The 15736-nt window shown below is 42.8% G+C and overlaps 1 protein-coding gene across 4 annotated transcripts in view; it reads right to left on the bottom strand.

Moving 5' to 3' along the window:
* The window catches only part of SANBR (SANT and BTB domain regulator of CSR), a 285399-nt gene that overhangs the window by 49521 nt on the left and 220142 nt on the right, over positions 1 to 15736 (bottom strand). For all 4 annotated transcript variants that reach the window (XM_085612351.1, XM_085612350.1, XM_085612352.1 and 1 more), the window contains 3 exons: positions 9580 to 9611; positions 9422 to 9495; positions 679 to 767 (listed from right to left, as the gene is read on the bottom strand). In XM_085612351.1, the coding sequence (XP_085468477.1) occupies positions 679 to 767; positions 9422 to 9495; positions 9580 to 9611 (195 nt within the window). The remainder of the gene's footprint in view (positions 1 to 678; positions 768 to 9421; positions 9496 to 9579; positions 9612 to 15736) is intronic.

Genomic DNA, 15736 nt, shown 5'->3' on the forward strand with positions numbered 1-15736 from the left:
TGCCTGTTACTTTTTACTCTCTGTGCGAATTTAACTATGCTTCTGGTATATCTTTACCAGTCTTTTTTTCTTTGGTGCTTTACTACTTTTTGGATGACTTTTTATCTGGCTTGAAACACTTTTCCGAAAAAGTGCAAAGAACTGTAAACTTTTGCTCTTAGTTACCGTTTTCCCAGATATAGTATATTTTTCTACCACTGTCACCCTCAAGTCAAACAAACCAAATTCCCTCAATGAAAATATACTGGAGGAAACAAGCCATCAATTCTGACCGTGGCAATGCACTTTGACATAGCTAAAGCTGGAGGCGGCTATTCTCAGGCCTTCAAGACCAGCTGTTACTACTTTGTTGAAGTATGAATGTAGAGATGGTAGGCTATTCGACAGGTTCAGAAACAGGGCATTGTAAGGGGGAAAAGGAGGAAACACCAACTCTGTTTAGGTATTCCACTATGTCTATATATTCAATATCTTAAGCCCTGTATATCACTTATAACTGGCAGTGAATAAAGTTATTACGACACACAATGTGTGCACATTTAATCAAAGGTAAGGAAAAGCAGGGATACAATAAAATCATTGACTTGCGGTATAAAATCACATTTAACTCAGTTACATTTTCAACAAAAGGATTATTTCAGCAAAGAAAAAATAGAAAACAAAACCAGAAAATGTTACCTCCTTCCCATCTTTGGATTTCACCCGTTCCAAATCCCCTAATCGAATTTTGATCAGGTGCCCTGTTATTTCAGTCATACGTCGCTGGTCTGTAACGGGAAAGCAAGATAGATAAAGTTCTGCAATATCCTTCGGGAAACATAGGGATATCCTGCTGCGCACTATTAATCGACACTCGTTACAGATGCTGGTCTTTACTTATGTGTATAGGCAGAAACTATACATATCTGAATAGACACCCTCCTTAGACGCACTCTATCTGCAACTAGTAAAGCACATCACACTGCTCACGACAGACACACACAACCCCTCTTCTAGCATTACTCTACGCACAATCCAGCCACGATCAGGCTTCCCAAAACCCGCACTAGACAGAGCCAAGCATATTTCTTGCTATGTCATCAACAAGTCACATCTATGACCTTTAAGAGTAGGACCTAAAGCCAGGCACAACCCAATCTCATTCCTGCACTCACATTATCAGCCCGTCACTATTACGTTTCTATTATCTAGTTAGCTGGCTCCATCTCCCCACCATCGCCATCATATTATTATTATTTATTTTATAATTATTATTATTTATTTTATAAAGCGCATAGTCACCCGGAGGTATCCCAGCGCTAACAACCCTGATTCAACAAGTCTGAGGCCCGGGAGCTGAGAGCAAAAGAGAGGAAGGGCGAGAAATCAAAGCAGGGAGGGGGCATGGAAGCTAGGGAAAGAGATGAGTTTTTAGCAGCTTCCTGAAGCGCAGATATTGTGGTTCAAGACGTAAGTCATGGGGGAGTGAGTTCCAAAGACGGGCAGCTTGTACTGAGAAGCGTCTTCCTCCTGATCGGGCTTTCCTGAATCTCGGGGTATTGATGAGGTTTTCTGCGTTAGAACGGAGGGATCTAGTGGTAGTGTAAGGGGTGACAAAATTGGTGAGGATTGGGGGGCCTTGGTTGTGCAATGTTTTGTGTACCAGGCACAGGGCCTTGAATTTGACTCTCTCCCTTATGGGGAGCCAATGAAGAAGTTTGAGAGCGGGTTTAGCAGATGATCTGGCCGGCGTGTTTGTGATGATCCGGGCAGCAGTGTTCTGAACTCTCTGCAATTTATTAAGGGTCGCTTCGGGAGCGCCCAGATAAATCACGTTACTGTAATCCAGTCTCGATATTATGAGACCTTGGATTAGCAGTTGTTGGGGTTTAGGGGGAAGAAGGGGCAGGACTTTCCTCAAAGATTTTAGAAGACCGAAGCAGGTCCCTGCTACCTTCTTTGCTTGCGGAGTAAATGAGAGATCGGAGTCGATCCATACTCCCAAGCTTTTCACCTCTATTTTTGGGTCAGGGAGGGGACCTAGACAGGCTGGCCAACTATCCAGGGGGAGTGAGGTTCCTTTTGGGCCAAGTATAAGGACCTCCGTTTTTGTCCCGTTTAGTTTTAGGGCTGATCTATTCATCCAACGATGAACCTGCGTAAGACAGTTGAAGAGATCAGCTTTCTGTTGTTTGGGATGGGACAAAGACACCACTAGTTGTGTGTCGTCAGCATAGCTGACGACGCTCACTCCGAATGGGGTGATAACCTCCTCCAATGTGGACATATAGATATTAAATAATGTGGGGCTCAGGGAAGAGCCCTGAGGCACCCCACATTGGAGGGGCATTTCGGAGGAGCGGGCGTTCCTCTCCCAAATCTGATAGGACCGTTGGGCCAGGAAAGATGACAGCCAGGATAGGGCTGTACCTTCTACTCCAACCCTTGCCAGTCTTTCGATAAGGAGTTGATGGTCGACGGTATCGAACGCCGCGCTAAGGTTGAGGAGGATCACTGCCACTGATCCTCCCCCATCCAATAGCGCTCTGGCCTCCTCTACCGCTGCCAGGAGGGCGATGTCCGTGCCTTGCCCTGGTCGGAAGCCCGTCTGGGAACTTTTTAGTTTGTTATTGGCCTCTAGAAACTGCGAGAGTTTCCTGTTGACTAATTTTTCCGCGATCTTGCTGACTCCTGGGAGTAGGGAAATGGGCCTGTAGTTCGCCAGATTCTCAGGATCGAGAGAAGGTTTCTTCAGTAGGGCTTTCACCACAGCTTTCTTCCAGCTCGAGGGTACGACTCCTTGTTGGAGTGAGGTATTAATCAAATGAGTAAGGGAGGGGATGATAGTGGGGGCTACCTCCTTAAGGATCCGAAGAGGAGCAGGGTCCCTAGGGGAGCCGCTCTTCATGGTGTTGAGCGTATTTTTCACCTCTTCTATTGTGACCTGGCCCCATGTGGACAGACCAGTGGACGATGTAGTGTATTGGGAGACAGTTTCGTCCCCTGGGCTCGAGGAAGGAATTGAGTCCAGAATAAGTCGAATTTTGTCATGGAAGAAGTTAGCCAATTTTCATATGCATCTGCTGTGCTACTTTGTTACATTCATACTACAATATATCTGAAACACTTTATCAGTAGCCATCAAAATACCACCACATATCGGTCACACCAGCCGAGATCAGGGAACACCAAGCAACACCCTTCTAAGGCGCATATAAGCCTCCAAACTGAGATAAAAGCACTTTGGGTCCTCACTAGTGGCAGCAATGTAGAACATAAATGTCAATGACGTCAGATCCAGCTATGAAAGTTTATTTCATTGGATGCATCAATTTAAGATTCTGAGAAGGAAAATTATATATAGTGAGAAATTGCATTTCAATGTAATATTAGATTGCAACTGCCAATTCAAGTCAGCATCCTGACTAACGTAGGGGAGTTAAAGAGTTTATTTATAGTGGCAAAAAGTAATGTCTTCAATTTGGGAAACACTTTGTTTGTACAAGACCCATACAGATGAAGGCAAAGCATCTTAGAAACAAGGATCAAGAACACAGATTCACTTTTTTAAATTTTACTATCAAATTATATGCCAATTGAAGAATCTGAAGAACCAACAACTTAGTTGAGCGAATGGAATGTGTGGAACAGTATTTCCTATGCATTGATCTTAGAAACATATGTTTCGTAACATGAATAGCATGTTGAGCAATGCACACAGCTGTTAAGATAAACCTGGTCTTGATAAGCACATTAATTCGGAGCTTTGACCAACGATCTTACTGGAGCATAAAAAATGACATGAATATCTAGCAGGGCAGTTTTTAGGAAGGCAGATATTGAAAACATTGCCATAGTCCAAGAAGGAGGCAATCTATGCTATAACAGAACAGAGGTATCCCTCTGGAGTGAAGAAGGGTAGTTGTTTTTAATTGCCAGAGTTGGAAAAACACAAAGAAATGATGAGACGCAAACATAAAACCCAGGTTGTGCATAGCCTGAGCTGTGTAAGAACAACCTAGTTCCTTACGCCAAAAGGCAAGCAGGGTCCAAAGACACAGAGGACCTGATTTAGATCTTCGCGGACGGGTTGCTCTGACAGATATCCTGTCCGCTGAAATATAAATCAAATAGGATATAATGGTATTTGTATTTCAACAGACGGGATAGCCTTTACCGTTGTGACAGAGTAACCCATCTGTCAAGATCTGAATCAGGCTCTTACTACTTACCATCACTGCTCTTGTTAATTAAATTAATTTGAGCCCATCCGTTTGCAAATCCCTTGCAGGCATTTGCAGAATCTCTTAGAAATCCTTACTAAAGTATCAGGGTCTAGTTACAGATGTGAATGTCACCTGGCAGGATAGTATGTGCCAGGACTGTGACATCGATGTCACACACAGCAACCATGAATCACTTTCTCACAAAGCCTAAGCAGGTCCTTGGAAATAAATGGAAGTGGACACTTGAGGGATATGGTTGCCTACAACACCTCGAGCAGATGACTAATGCTGCGACTTCAGGGAACTGGAACCCAAAGACAATGAGGTACAATGGAATATATATAACCTCAAATGAAGGCAAGACATGAGTCAGCCAGAGCCAGATCAGAGTGATACCGTAGCTGTTGGGGAGCTGAGAGGCTTGTGATGAATGCTGGACACAAAGCTGTTGAAGTTAGGGATGCCCCTACAGAATACATGGGAGTAGCCTACTGCAACAAGGCAGGTGGGCTGAACGGCAAGGAAAAGTCCAGGAAGGGAGGAACGAGCACGAGCCCAGTAATTTACCAGTAGGATTTTGTAGCAAGGAGTTACCAAGCCTTGGTCTATGAGGACAGTTGCAAAGTGTGTGCCTCGAGCGGCACTAGTAATTCTAAGTGCACCAAACTCGCGTTTTCTCACTAGCGTTAGACTGTGCATGCATCTAGTTCAGACATAATTTCCTTCCTATAGTAACAGAGACTGATCCTCTGGAATGTGCATTGAGGTTTCTAACACTTTCCCCTCATCTATGCAGAAATGCAGCAGAAAGGTTTCTGTCAATTAAGATGTTTTCAATGAAATTTCTTTATAAATTTTGGAGCATGTAATCCTCAGCATTCTCTCAAGTATGTCCTTCAAGCCCATACCCTTTCCAGTCAATTAAATGTTGTAATTTGCCATGGCATTGCCTTGAATCACAGAAAGCTTGCACCTCATATTACTCTTGGCCCCTTCACAATATTGCGGGTGGTCTACTACTTAATTTTTACATCTTGGAGTATAATAGCTTAAATAAATATATATGAAACACTGGATACATTCTCCATCTTACAAGCAGTGCCAGTTTGACAGCTACTAGATTTATTATATTGATTATTTTGAATAGTCTAGCAAAGGTTGTTTGAAATTTTCCTTGTATCTTAAGAAAAAGTAATTTCTTGTTGGATAGCCAGACTGTGTATTATTTTGTGTTCATGTTGTGTCTTCCTCACCTTATAATTTTCGTATCTCTAATAATGTTGTTGAGAAATTTGAAGATGACGGTACGAATAATTTTTTATTTTTTGTATGGTTCATGTTTATTTGCTCTGGATGGCAGTTGTGGTATTGGAATGAATCTAGAGTGATAAGTGTAGGTACAACTCAAATACTGTTTTAGGTTCATGTTGAGCTGTGCGGTCTGCCCATACTTTTAAGGATAGTATGCTGTTGCTAAAGTTTGATTCTGTAACTGCTGTTTGTCCTTGCAAACATTTTTTAATTGAATTTATTTTGACGGGTTGTTTTGATTTTCATGGGTAATCCATGTAAACGATATGCCTTTGAAGCTAACTGGCTTGCAAAGTCCATAGAAGTTGGTAGCTTTGTGCTTGTTGAGCAATGCATCAAATTAGTGGTATAACTCATGAGTACTGAAATGGTGGTCATCTTTTAAAAAACGGAAAATCTGTGAAAACGTCGAATGAAATTTGAGACCAAGGTTGCTATCGGACAGTTAATGATTGACAAAAACGTTCTTATATGTCCAGTAGGGAAGTGAAAAAAATGGACCTCCCGTTTTTCACTCAATCTGAAGTATCAGACTCTCCTTTTTGTCTTTAGCCATGTAGCTAGCAATGTCTTGGACACTGAGAGGATTATAATCTAGTATGCAAGATAAACATTACTTGAATGCCTGTAAAGCAATTCTTGAATGAGGACTGGCAAAGAAGTATTGATAAAGACTTTGTCAAATAAATCAACAACTCGCACTAGACCGTAGCTGCTTGGAGGCTTAAGCTTGGATTAACATTTTTGTAGCTCATTGCATTGGCCTCGAAGCACTCCTGAAGGGTGGTTACCCACTAGCACCATTGCCAAAGAATAACATGGATGGCAGTCAACCCTTACTTTATCACAATCTCAACTTAGGTAAGTATTATTACAGTAGTTTTCAGATTACCTTGATTCTTTATACCCTACTGTACCACCCCACCGGGCTGCTCGGGGGGGGAGGGGAGGGGGGTGTACCTGGCCCCGCTATTTTTAATAAATTGCACCAGGGAGGTGGTGGTCCCCAGGGCTGCAGGGGGCCGCATGCGCCTCCCAAATTCATTTGATAACTAGGCCCGGGCAGGTGGCGGTCCTCAGGGCTGTGGGCGGGCCCAGTGGGCTCGCCTGCATGCATACTGTAAAGTGACCCGTGAAGATGGTGGTCCCCGGGGCTGCAGGGGCGCCGTGCAGGCACCCCGCATGCTTGTAATCACTTTTTCCCCTAGGAAATGTCAGTCCCCGGAGTGCAGACAGGCTGTGAAGGCCCACCCTGCATGCAAAATAAGAAGTGCCCCGGACTAGCCCAATAGCAGTTAAGCCACCCCTTGCCTCATAGGCCCCTGGTGAAGGACGCTGTGCTCCCATCGCCCTATGCCCCCGCCACTGCATGCTGGATGTGTGTACATGAGCGGCTGGAAAAGAGGTGGGAATGGTGGGGCTCCCGCCCGGGGCTGGCTTGTCTGGGCGTTGCTTCCCTTCAGGGGGCGGGGGTTGAGGCGCAACTAAAGTACCTATACATAAGGCTTAGAAGTCACGAGGGGGTTTCAGATACCGACATCCTGCAGAGTGCAGGTCCTACAGCGGGGGATGTAGCCATCCTATGCGCCTGTTGCTGGCCTGCGGCAACCCTGTGATTGTCTGTCTCCGCTGGTATGCTCTGGGGCTGTCACTGGGTGTGGAGCTTCGGGGGCGGGGGACCTTGTGCATGGTGGACCTACATTTGCAATTATACCTGGGTCATGGCATATAGTCTTGATCGGTTGGGCCTTAGCCCTTTGTTAATTGAATGTGGTAGCTGCCGGCCCCTGAGGTTGTAGGCGAACAAGCTGTGTACTGCTACAGGAGTGCTCCTTTAAACTCAATAAAAAGTTGTTTATAAAAAAAGAAGTGCCCCGGGGAGGTGGCTGTCCTCAGGACTTACATAAGCCCTAGAAGGGGGGCCCTTGCGCCCCCTTCCTATTTTTATGACATGGACCGGAGAACTGGCCCATCCAGGGGTTATTCAAAAGCAAGAGTGGGAGCCCATGCTTGCTTTTTTTCTGCTGCAATTTCACAAATATCGCGACAACTTTTTGCCTGTTGGGGTCGACTAACTTTATGGGTTCAGGGCATTCCTACCACACCCCCTTTTCTTTTTTTCTATATTTTTTTGGGGAGACTCGGCTGAAGCAGAGTTCCAAGATGGCTGTCAACACTTCCTGTTGAAGTGTTGGCAGCCAATCAGAGCTCTGAGTTTCCCGGCACGAGCTAGTGTTTTTTCATGCAATAATCGCGACCACAGAGATCACTAACGTTTGAAAACAAAAAGATTCTTAACAACTACTGAACGGATTTACACTAAATAACTGAAATCATGATCTGCGTAACCAAATCAAGCTTACTTCCAAATTTGGTGTAATTCCGTTCAGTGATTCAGGCTGTAGGCATGTTGACAGTTCCTAATAGAATTAACATTGCAAACGCACCCTTTTTTGAACCCCACTTTCTCAGCCCCTGCTTCACGAATCGCCCTGACACTTTCAATACGCAACAAGATTCACCGGAGCACTTTTTTGCAAAATCTTGCAAAGATCCGTCAAACGCCAGCAAAGATATAGGCAAGTCAAAACACGCTTTTCCTACAGAAACATGGTACTAATTATAACTACCGACTGACAAAAGAGGTTTTATTAGTGGAGTGATTTATAAATAGAGGTAAGTGGGTGAAGTATTGACCACTACTCCACATGACAGAGCGTAGCGTGGACTAATGAGGTAAAAATATAACTATCTTATCTACCTAGAAGGAAAAATGTCACCCAAGCAGGTACCTCACCTTGATGATTACAGAGCTGGAGATATTCTAGAAGTGCAGCATAAGGGACTGTATCAAAAGCACCACTTGGCAGTCATTTCCAATCTCAGGTCAGGGTTAAAGTGATGACAGATTTTGAACCGTGAGCTTGAGGAAAGTGTGTCTGAAAGTTATTAAGTAACCTTGTAGCTGTTCATTGACTATTTGAGACTCTTAGCTAGGTAAAATAAATCAGCAATAGCCCTTTAATTTGCCTAGGGGTCTCTCCTTGGGGGGTCTTCAGCAATGGTGTTAGGACAGCATTCTTCATACTCGATGGGATCCACTCAAGCTCAGTGAAGTGTGAAAGATGCCCATTATGGACAGACCTGGTTATGAAAACAGGAGTGTTTGCTCTTATGGTCTCAACTCCTTTGGTTGGAGCTTTAATTGTGTGCAACTTAACTTTTTCTTCTGAATCTCAGCACACATTGTGAATATTTTTTGCATAAAAATTCCAAAACATTACAGAAATGTTCAGAGACAGAAACACTATTTTCACAACATCAGACATTCTCAGTTCTTTCAGAACTTACCAAGCTTCCATCTATGGCACGGTGTTTTTTTTTTCACATTTATGAACATTTTAGAGTTGTAACATTGTTATTGGTATTTTAAACGTTTGATTGGACCATAGATCTGCTTCAATTCTTTTTCATTTTAATGGCCTAGAGGGTAGTAATTTTCTTGAGAACCAGTACTTTCATGATATTGTGAGAAATAATTCACAGCTGGAGGACATGATGGATATCAAGACTACATGTTCCTCAAGTGCACCACTAGTCAAAGACTGGGTCAGCATAAGGACACTTTTCAGTGCCTGAGTTCAGGTTTCCGGAGGGTCATTAGTTACAGGATTTTCTGTTTATGTTTAAGGTCCATAAATGAGAATGTGCTAAGCTTGATTGTGCAATGTAGGAAGGCTTATTTCAATCAAACTAGCTATCAGGGTGGTCGAGAACACCATATAAGATAATTTTACCTGCATAGAAAGTATGACTTTCATAATTAGCAACCTTACTAAACATAGAAAAACTACACAATTTATGTTCTTAAAATAATACTTATTACCATTTTAAATGCAACTTGCCTTCCTCTCTCTGTGCATCTTGATTAAATCTCAGTGACCTGGAGGAATCCCACTTACTTTTCTGCGAGCTTACACTATTGAAATAAAAACAAAACACGATGTTGCTTATGTGGTTTACTTTCAAAAGTAGAACCTTTAGGTTTGAAAAGTGCACTTACGTGAATGGTGATGGATCTCGTGACGAGGCCTGCTGAAAGTAACAACAGAAAAGGTATTTACCAGTGACATTTTTAAAGGTGAATTACTTCTCAAATGACTGACAAAAACACACTGCACAAAAAAGATGGGTGAACCACTTAGAATCACCTTCATATAAACTCCTTACCTTAGAAATTGTTTCGACCTTAACCCTTAAAAAACTTGCCAAAAGCTCTGGATCACTGCCAATATGTAAGCTTCAAAAACTAAGATGCACACACTCCTTTGTATTGGCAAAATCCTGAAGCGAACACCTCAATGCACACAAACATGCCTTAAGCATCCGTTCACCCAACCACACAAAAGGTCAAATCCTCCCATTATCAACACGTCATGTCCTCAATTCATAACCAACACTCAACTGCTTGCCACTCAACACTCTTCTCCTCACACACAATCCTTATTCTCTAATGAAAATATTGCATTTTGCTTTTCTTCAAAGATCTCCGGTAGTAGGAGAAATCTTGCAAAAATATTATAAAGGCCTCCGCTGCTTTATTACATATTACACACCTTCTACCCATTCTGCGACACACCCCTACCTTATATAACACATCTCCAGGTGACTTTGTTCCTATTCTGAGGTCTGCCAGTTCCTTGTGTTCTTTATCCGACCCTCTCAGTCATCATATTATCAATCAATATACACGTTATACAATTTTTAAAAATGATAAAACCATAAAAGTCATACAACACAAAGTTACATTTCATCATAATCCAGCAAAATCATAAAACATGCTCTTTATAATCGCACGAATCACTGTATCTAACTGTGGCAAAAAGATTCAAATGTAGATCATGCAGAAAAAGGACGATATGTCTCTGTTAACTCATCTCGAAAACGTTATATTATCAAACATCCTGGTTTATGATCCTGCCCAATGTTTTTCTTCAATACAAGCACCTACCCTCTGAGATTCAAAACTACAGTGGTCTTATGTCTACTTATAAAAAGAGGAAATCTGCTGACTCTTCAGCCCCTTAAAACTACCCACTTCACTTTCTGCTTCAGTTCTTGGCAAAGTTTTTGAACAATTGTTCTTTATTTTTCTCACCACCTGCTTTCACTATCTCCTAAGACCCTCTTCAAACAGAATTCCATATCTTGCCCTGTCTCTTTCTCCAAGTTCATAACCTATGCCCATCATATTCATCTGTAATTTCTTCTTAAACTTCTCAATCTTTTTCCCACATTTGACACTGCACATCACCCCACTCCACCCTACTAGTCATCCTAACCAACACCAAGATTACAGGCTCCAATTTAAACTGGTTTTCACTCTACTTCCAAATTGCTCCTGTTCGGTAAACTGGTGCTATTGGCTCTCCACTTCCTCAATTCTTGGTCTGCTTCTATTATCCCTCTACACTCCATTCCTTGGTAGAATTGTCAACTCCTTCAGCTTCTCCTATCATCTATATGCAGACGACACACAAATATTTATATAAATAATTTGCTAGTTTTACTCCTCATCTCCAACTACGGATCTCAAACTTCCTCACAGCCAACCGATACTGGATGGCAGTCCAGACACTCATGTTAAATTCATCATTCAAAACAGAAATAATCTATTTTATTACAGCTGTACCTGTCTCTCTCATTCTTTTCCCCAAAGGTATTCTAATCATGATATCTTCACCCAGAAACTATGGGGTGCACCTCAAACCCTCAATTATCCTGGATTTTTTGATAACCAACACTTCCAGAGAAGCACTCTTAACTGATGAACATAAAAAATAAAAACACACCCAAAACATTTAACCCCTTCGATGCGAGTGACTGAGCGGTTCCGTCATGCGCGTCGGTTGCGCTGTGCGTATGACGGAACCGCTCCGTCATGGCCCCGCCCGCGCACGGAACCTTCAGCACAGCGCGGTAATCCGCGCCGCGCTGAAGGGGTTAATTTCATGCAGCCAAAACAATCATCACTCTTCTTTAGAAATCTTGAGGACTATAATGGCCGGCTAGCTCCCACTTCTACTCGTTCACCCCTGCTCAGACAAGGTTCTTCAGTTTGTGAGAATGACTCCAAATAATTTTCCCAGACACACTACTACTTCTCAGAACCATAAAAGAGTCAGTTGGTTGGCAGGTATTAACAGTTCTTTACAAGCTACTTATCTTAGTCTTCAAATCCTTCAATGGCTCCTACATAAATTATCGGAAACTCAAAGCAGATAAGTCTCTTTTCACAACTTCCATTCAGCACTAAAAACTTCCTAGCTACACCTAAACTTCCTCTTGCTACAGAATTAAGTTCTACAATCTACATGCGTCATTCACAATTGCTTTCAAGGACTCTTACCCTTATAAGAAGCTCACTAAATAACTCAACTTCACATCTTTTCTGTAATTGCTGAAAATCCACCATTCTTCTAACCTCATCATCTTTACTATGCATCCACCCAACACTGCTACTGTCCTATGTTGTTCCACAATATCATTACAATGTAATGTATTCTTTGTCAAGTTGTCCTGCTGCTGAAAATAAATAAATGCACAGGCAAACAATCCTGAAAAACAGCAGGGCATTTACATACTAGTTACAAGTTACATGTAGATTGTTTTTTGTCCATTAATGGCATTTCCCAGCCAAATCGGGATTACATGTTCAGCAGGAAATTTGAAGGTTTGCAGCATGTCTGAAGACTGGCGGTTCTGGAGCTAGGAGAAGGGCAGCAGTAGTTGCAAACTGGTTCTTAGCCCCAGGCAACCACCAAACACCTGCATTTAGCGAGAGGTTAAAGCCTACATGCATTGCATCTGCACGCAAGACAGTAGCATCCATTAGGCTCTCTAAACCATATGCAAAACTAGGCCACTGATCCGGAGGAGATTACCAGAGGGTAAAAGGAGAGAACCTACTAGCTATTCAGCATAACCAAATGGTGAAATATTAGACCATAATCCAAACATAGCAATGATGGAGAGGATATGCAGAGGAGCTGGCGGACTGGAATGCATCTGCAGAGCCAGTGAAAGGCCACCACTCCCACTATTTGTAGTACAGGCCAAAAACAAGAGCTGCAAAAGACCTGGAAGTTATGATAAACTGAGAGTTACCGAGTACAGTCTGTACACAATGCTATTATTCCCTTCCTAGAGCAATACCTTCTAGAAAAAAAAGCAAATAGACTAGATACAGGGAAAGAGAAGCATACTTTTTCACGCCGAAACCTCTAACTCCCATCAAGTCTTGGGGTAATAATTGTGGCATAAGAGTGTGTAATATGCATAACTGATGATCTGGGAGAATCACTGATTATGGCTGGCCTGCACGATCTGTAAGACACTACACAGCGGATTGAGAATAAGATGTACTCCATGAAGGGGGTGCTAGAGGATTCCAAGAGAAGACAGGGGATTTGGAGACCTTACACTGAAGGCTGTCCTCAGGAAAGAAAACTCTGCATGAACTCGAGAATAGAGCATAAAAGAGTCCAGAAGGTCAAAGAATGGGTTTAGCAGATGAGGGAAGTTACACCTGCATCTGTAACTAATGAAGGAACAGAATCATGGGTTGTCGTAACTATCTACCAATGTAGGCTTTCAAGATTTTTTGGTCAAAATATTTATTTAACCCTCACAATAATTCACCAATTTAAAAAAGACATAAAAGCAGAGTTTGAAAAATAACATCCGAAAATATGTCAAAATACATTGAAGTGAAGTTTCAAAGAATAGCAGAATACAGAAGGAACAGATCTTTCAAAAGACTTCCTGGCAACTATTGTGTGAGAGCAACATTTGCAAATAGAACATCACAGACCAAGCAAGCTTATAAAGCAAAAAGTAAACTTTGGGTGAAACAAATTTTAAAGTAAAATCACAATTGGAATAGATGCTGACTGAGATACTGATTTTGCCAGGCTGATGAAGCTCAGTCAGTAACATAAGATCCACTTATTGCAACACCACTGATCCGGCTCCAGAGATCCTGCAACTAGGTCATGTAGGGTTGTGCTTTATAAATTCTTTAGTGAAATAAAATAATTATACTTCTCTCTTAGGGGATCTCCATTGAAGCCATAAGCATTTGAATAGTACCGCCCAGAATGGGAATCCCGGAGCACTTTTCCATAGAATATTTTCTTAAGTATAGATGTTCATCTTTTTTCAGGAAGACCTGTAGAAACACTTAAGAGCATATTATGCAGGCTAAAAACACAGGCTACAGTGGTGAAATTCTTCAGATCATACTAACAAAAGGGTTAAATACCCCTAGATACGTATATGTTTAAGGGAATATTTAATAACACAGCTTAAATCTCTTTCACAAACACTTTTTGTAAAGGAAGAAGATAAAAGATAGCAGTGACAGTGTAGCCTCATTGGCTGCTATTATGTGAGTTTTAAAAGCGTCTGTGCCTTTAAGGACCCACAGACCACCAGTATCCCATCATGCCTAGCAGATGACAGTTGCCTCAATTCTTTTTTCCAGCACCTGGTTGCAGGATCCTGGAGCATTGAGCTCTGCCTTTTAGGCTTTTTCTTTAAAATTCTCGAATAGAGTTTTGTAAAACCAGATTCATTCGACATTTTATCATTCTTTCACTATTTCTGACTTTTTCCAACAGAAAATTAGGGCATTTTGTCATTTAATATGCTTTCTCAGTTAGACAAGTGCCCTGCCTGGGGGAGAAAGAAAGCTAAATCAGACCCTCACAACGTCTGTATTCTCCGTCTTCCATCTAGTAATGTTACTGACCATTGCCAGCACTGCAAGAATGTTTCATGGCGCACCCTTAGAGAAAGGGAGAAAAATTGCATTTGCGGCACAGAGGAACATCGCAGGCAGCAAGTACAGTCACAAGATGAGACCGCAGAGCAGGGAGAGGGTCAGTCTCTACCAGAACTCTGCCATCTACATCTGAAGGAAGTGGAAGGCCCTAAAAAGAGGGGTCCAGCCCAAAAACAACATCTTTCCTGGTCGAAGTCGAGAGGGTCGCCGTCGAGACCAGGTACGGCACAGACTTGCTCGCCGTCCAGGGCTGGTTCGATGTCGAGGAAGAAGCAGACTGACATCAAGGCAAGGTAGATCGACATCAAGAAGTGTATCGACATCAAGGCGGGCAGATCAATTGACGCCAAGGAGAAGTTCAATGTCGAGGCGTCAAAGGAGATCACAGTCGGAGAGCAGATAAACGTCAATGCGTCAACGTCGTAGACACAGGAGAAGAGAAGACTAATATATTCTTCTCCAAACTATGAATACTCAAGTGTATACTCCCACTCTTCACCAATAGTCTTACCAGATTCTCCTCCAACACTAACTCCTCCTCCTCTGCCCCCACCACCTCTCCCTCCTCCTCCTCCTCCACCATCACCACTGCCTCCCCCATCACCACCTCCTGCGCCTATTCCATCAGCGCCAATACCTACGCCTGCAGAACCGTCAAGACCTAGACCGCGTTCAAGAATGCGCCACAGTTCACGCCATCACAGGAGTCATTCTAGGCGTTCATCATCTTCTAGACACTCTCTCCATTGTCGTTCAAGGCATACGACGACCTGCTCTACATTGCGTTACTCACCGACATTGTCAGATTCACCATCTCTTCGCATTTCTCGGGTGGATGACATCACAACATTACAGGAGGTTTTGGTAAGAAAAGCTGCAAAGCTTAATATACAGATGTAGATCCCCACTCCTTCAGAATCTGTTATTTTTGAGTCGCTCCACCAGCAGTCTGCCTCAAGACCACTACTTCCGTTGATGCCAGGGCTCCTAGAGCAAGCAATGGCACTTTTCCTGACCCCAGCATCAACTAAGACTGCTCCTTCGAGGCTCCAAAAAAAGGACAGCCTGCCAAGCGAGGTCCTCTCTTCCTCCAATTAGATCTGCCTCCTGACTCAGTAGTCATACTGGTGGCCAAGTAGCCCCAAGCTACCACTCCTGCTTTCTCAATACCATCTGATAAGAAAAGCAAAAAGCTGTAAGCCGCAAAGTTTGCAACATGGCAGCAACCACCATGAAAGTCGCTAGTGCTAATGCCGCCCTTGGCAGATATAATAGAGTGCTCTAGGGCTCTATCCAACAATTTGCAGATGGTCTTCCCAGGGACAAATGGGAAGACTTCCTAGAAGTAGTCAGTGAGGGCCTCAGGGTATCCAAT

Source organism: Triturus cristatus, chromosome 6 (assembly GCF_964204655.1).
Source record: "Triturus cristatus chromosome 6, aTriCri1.1, whole genome shotgun sequence".
In the NCBI taxonomy this organism is placed as follows: domain Eukaryota; kingdom Metazoa; phylum Chordata; class Amphibia; order Caudata; family Salamandridae; genus Triturus; species Triturus cristatus.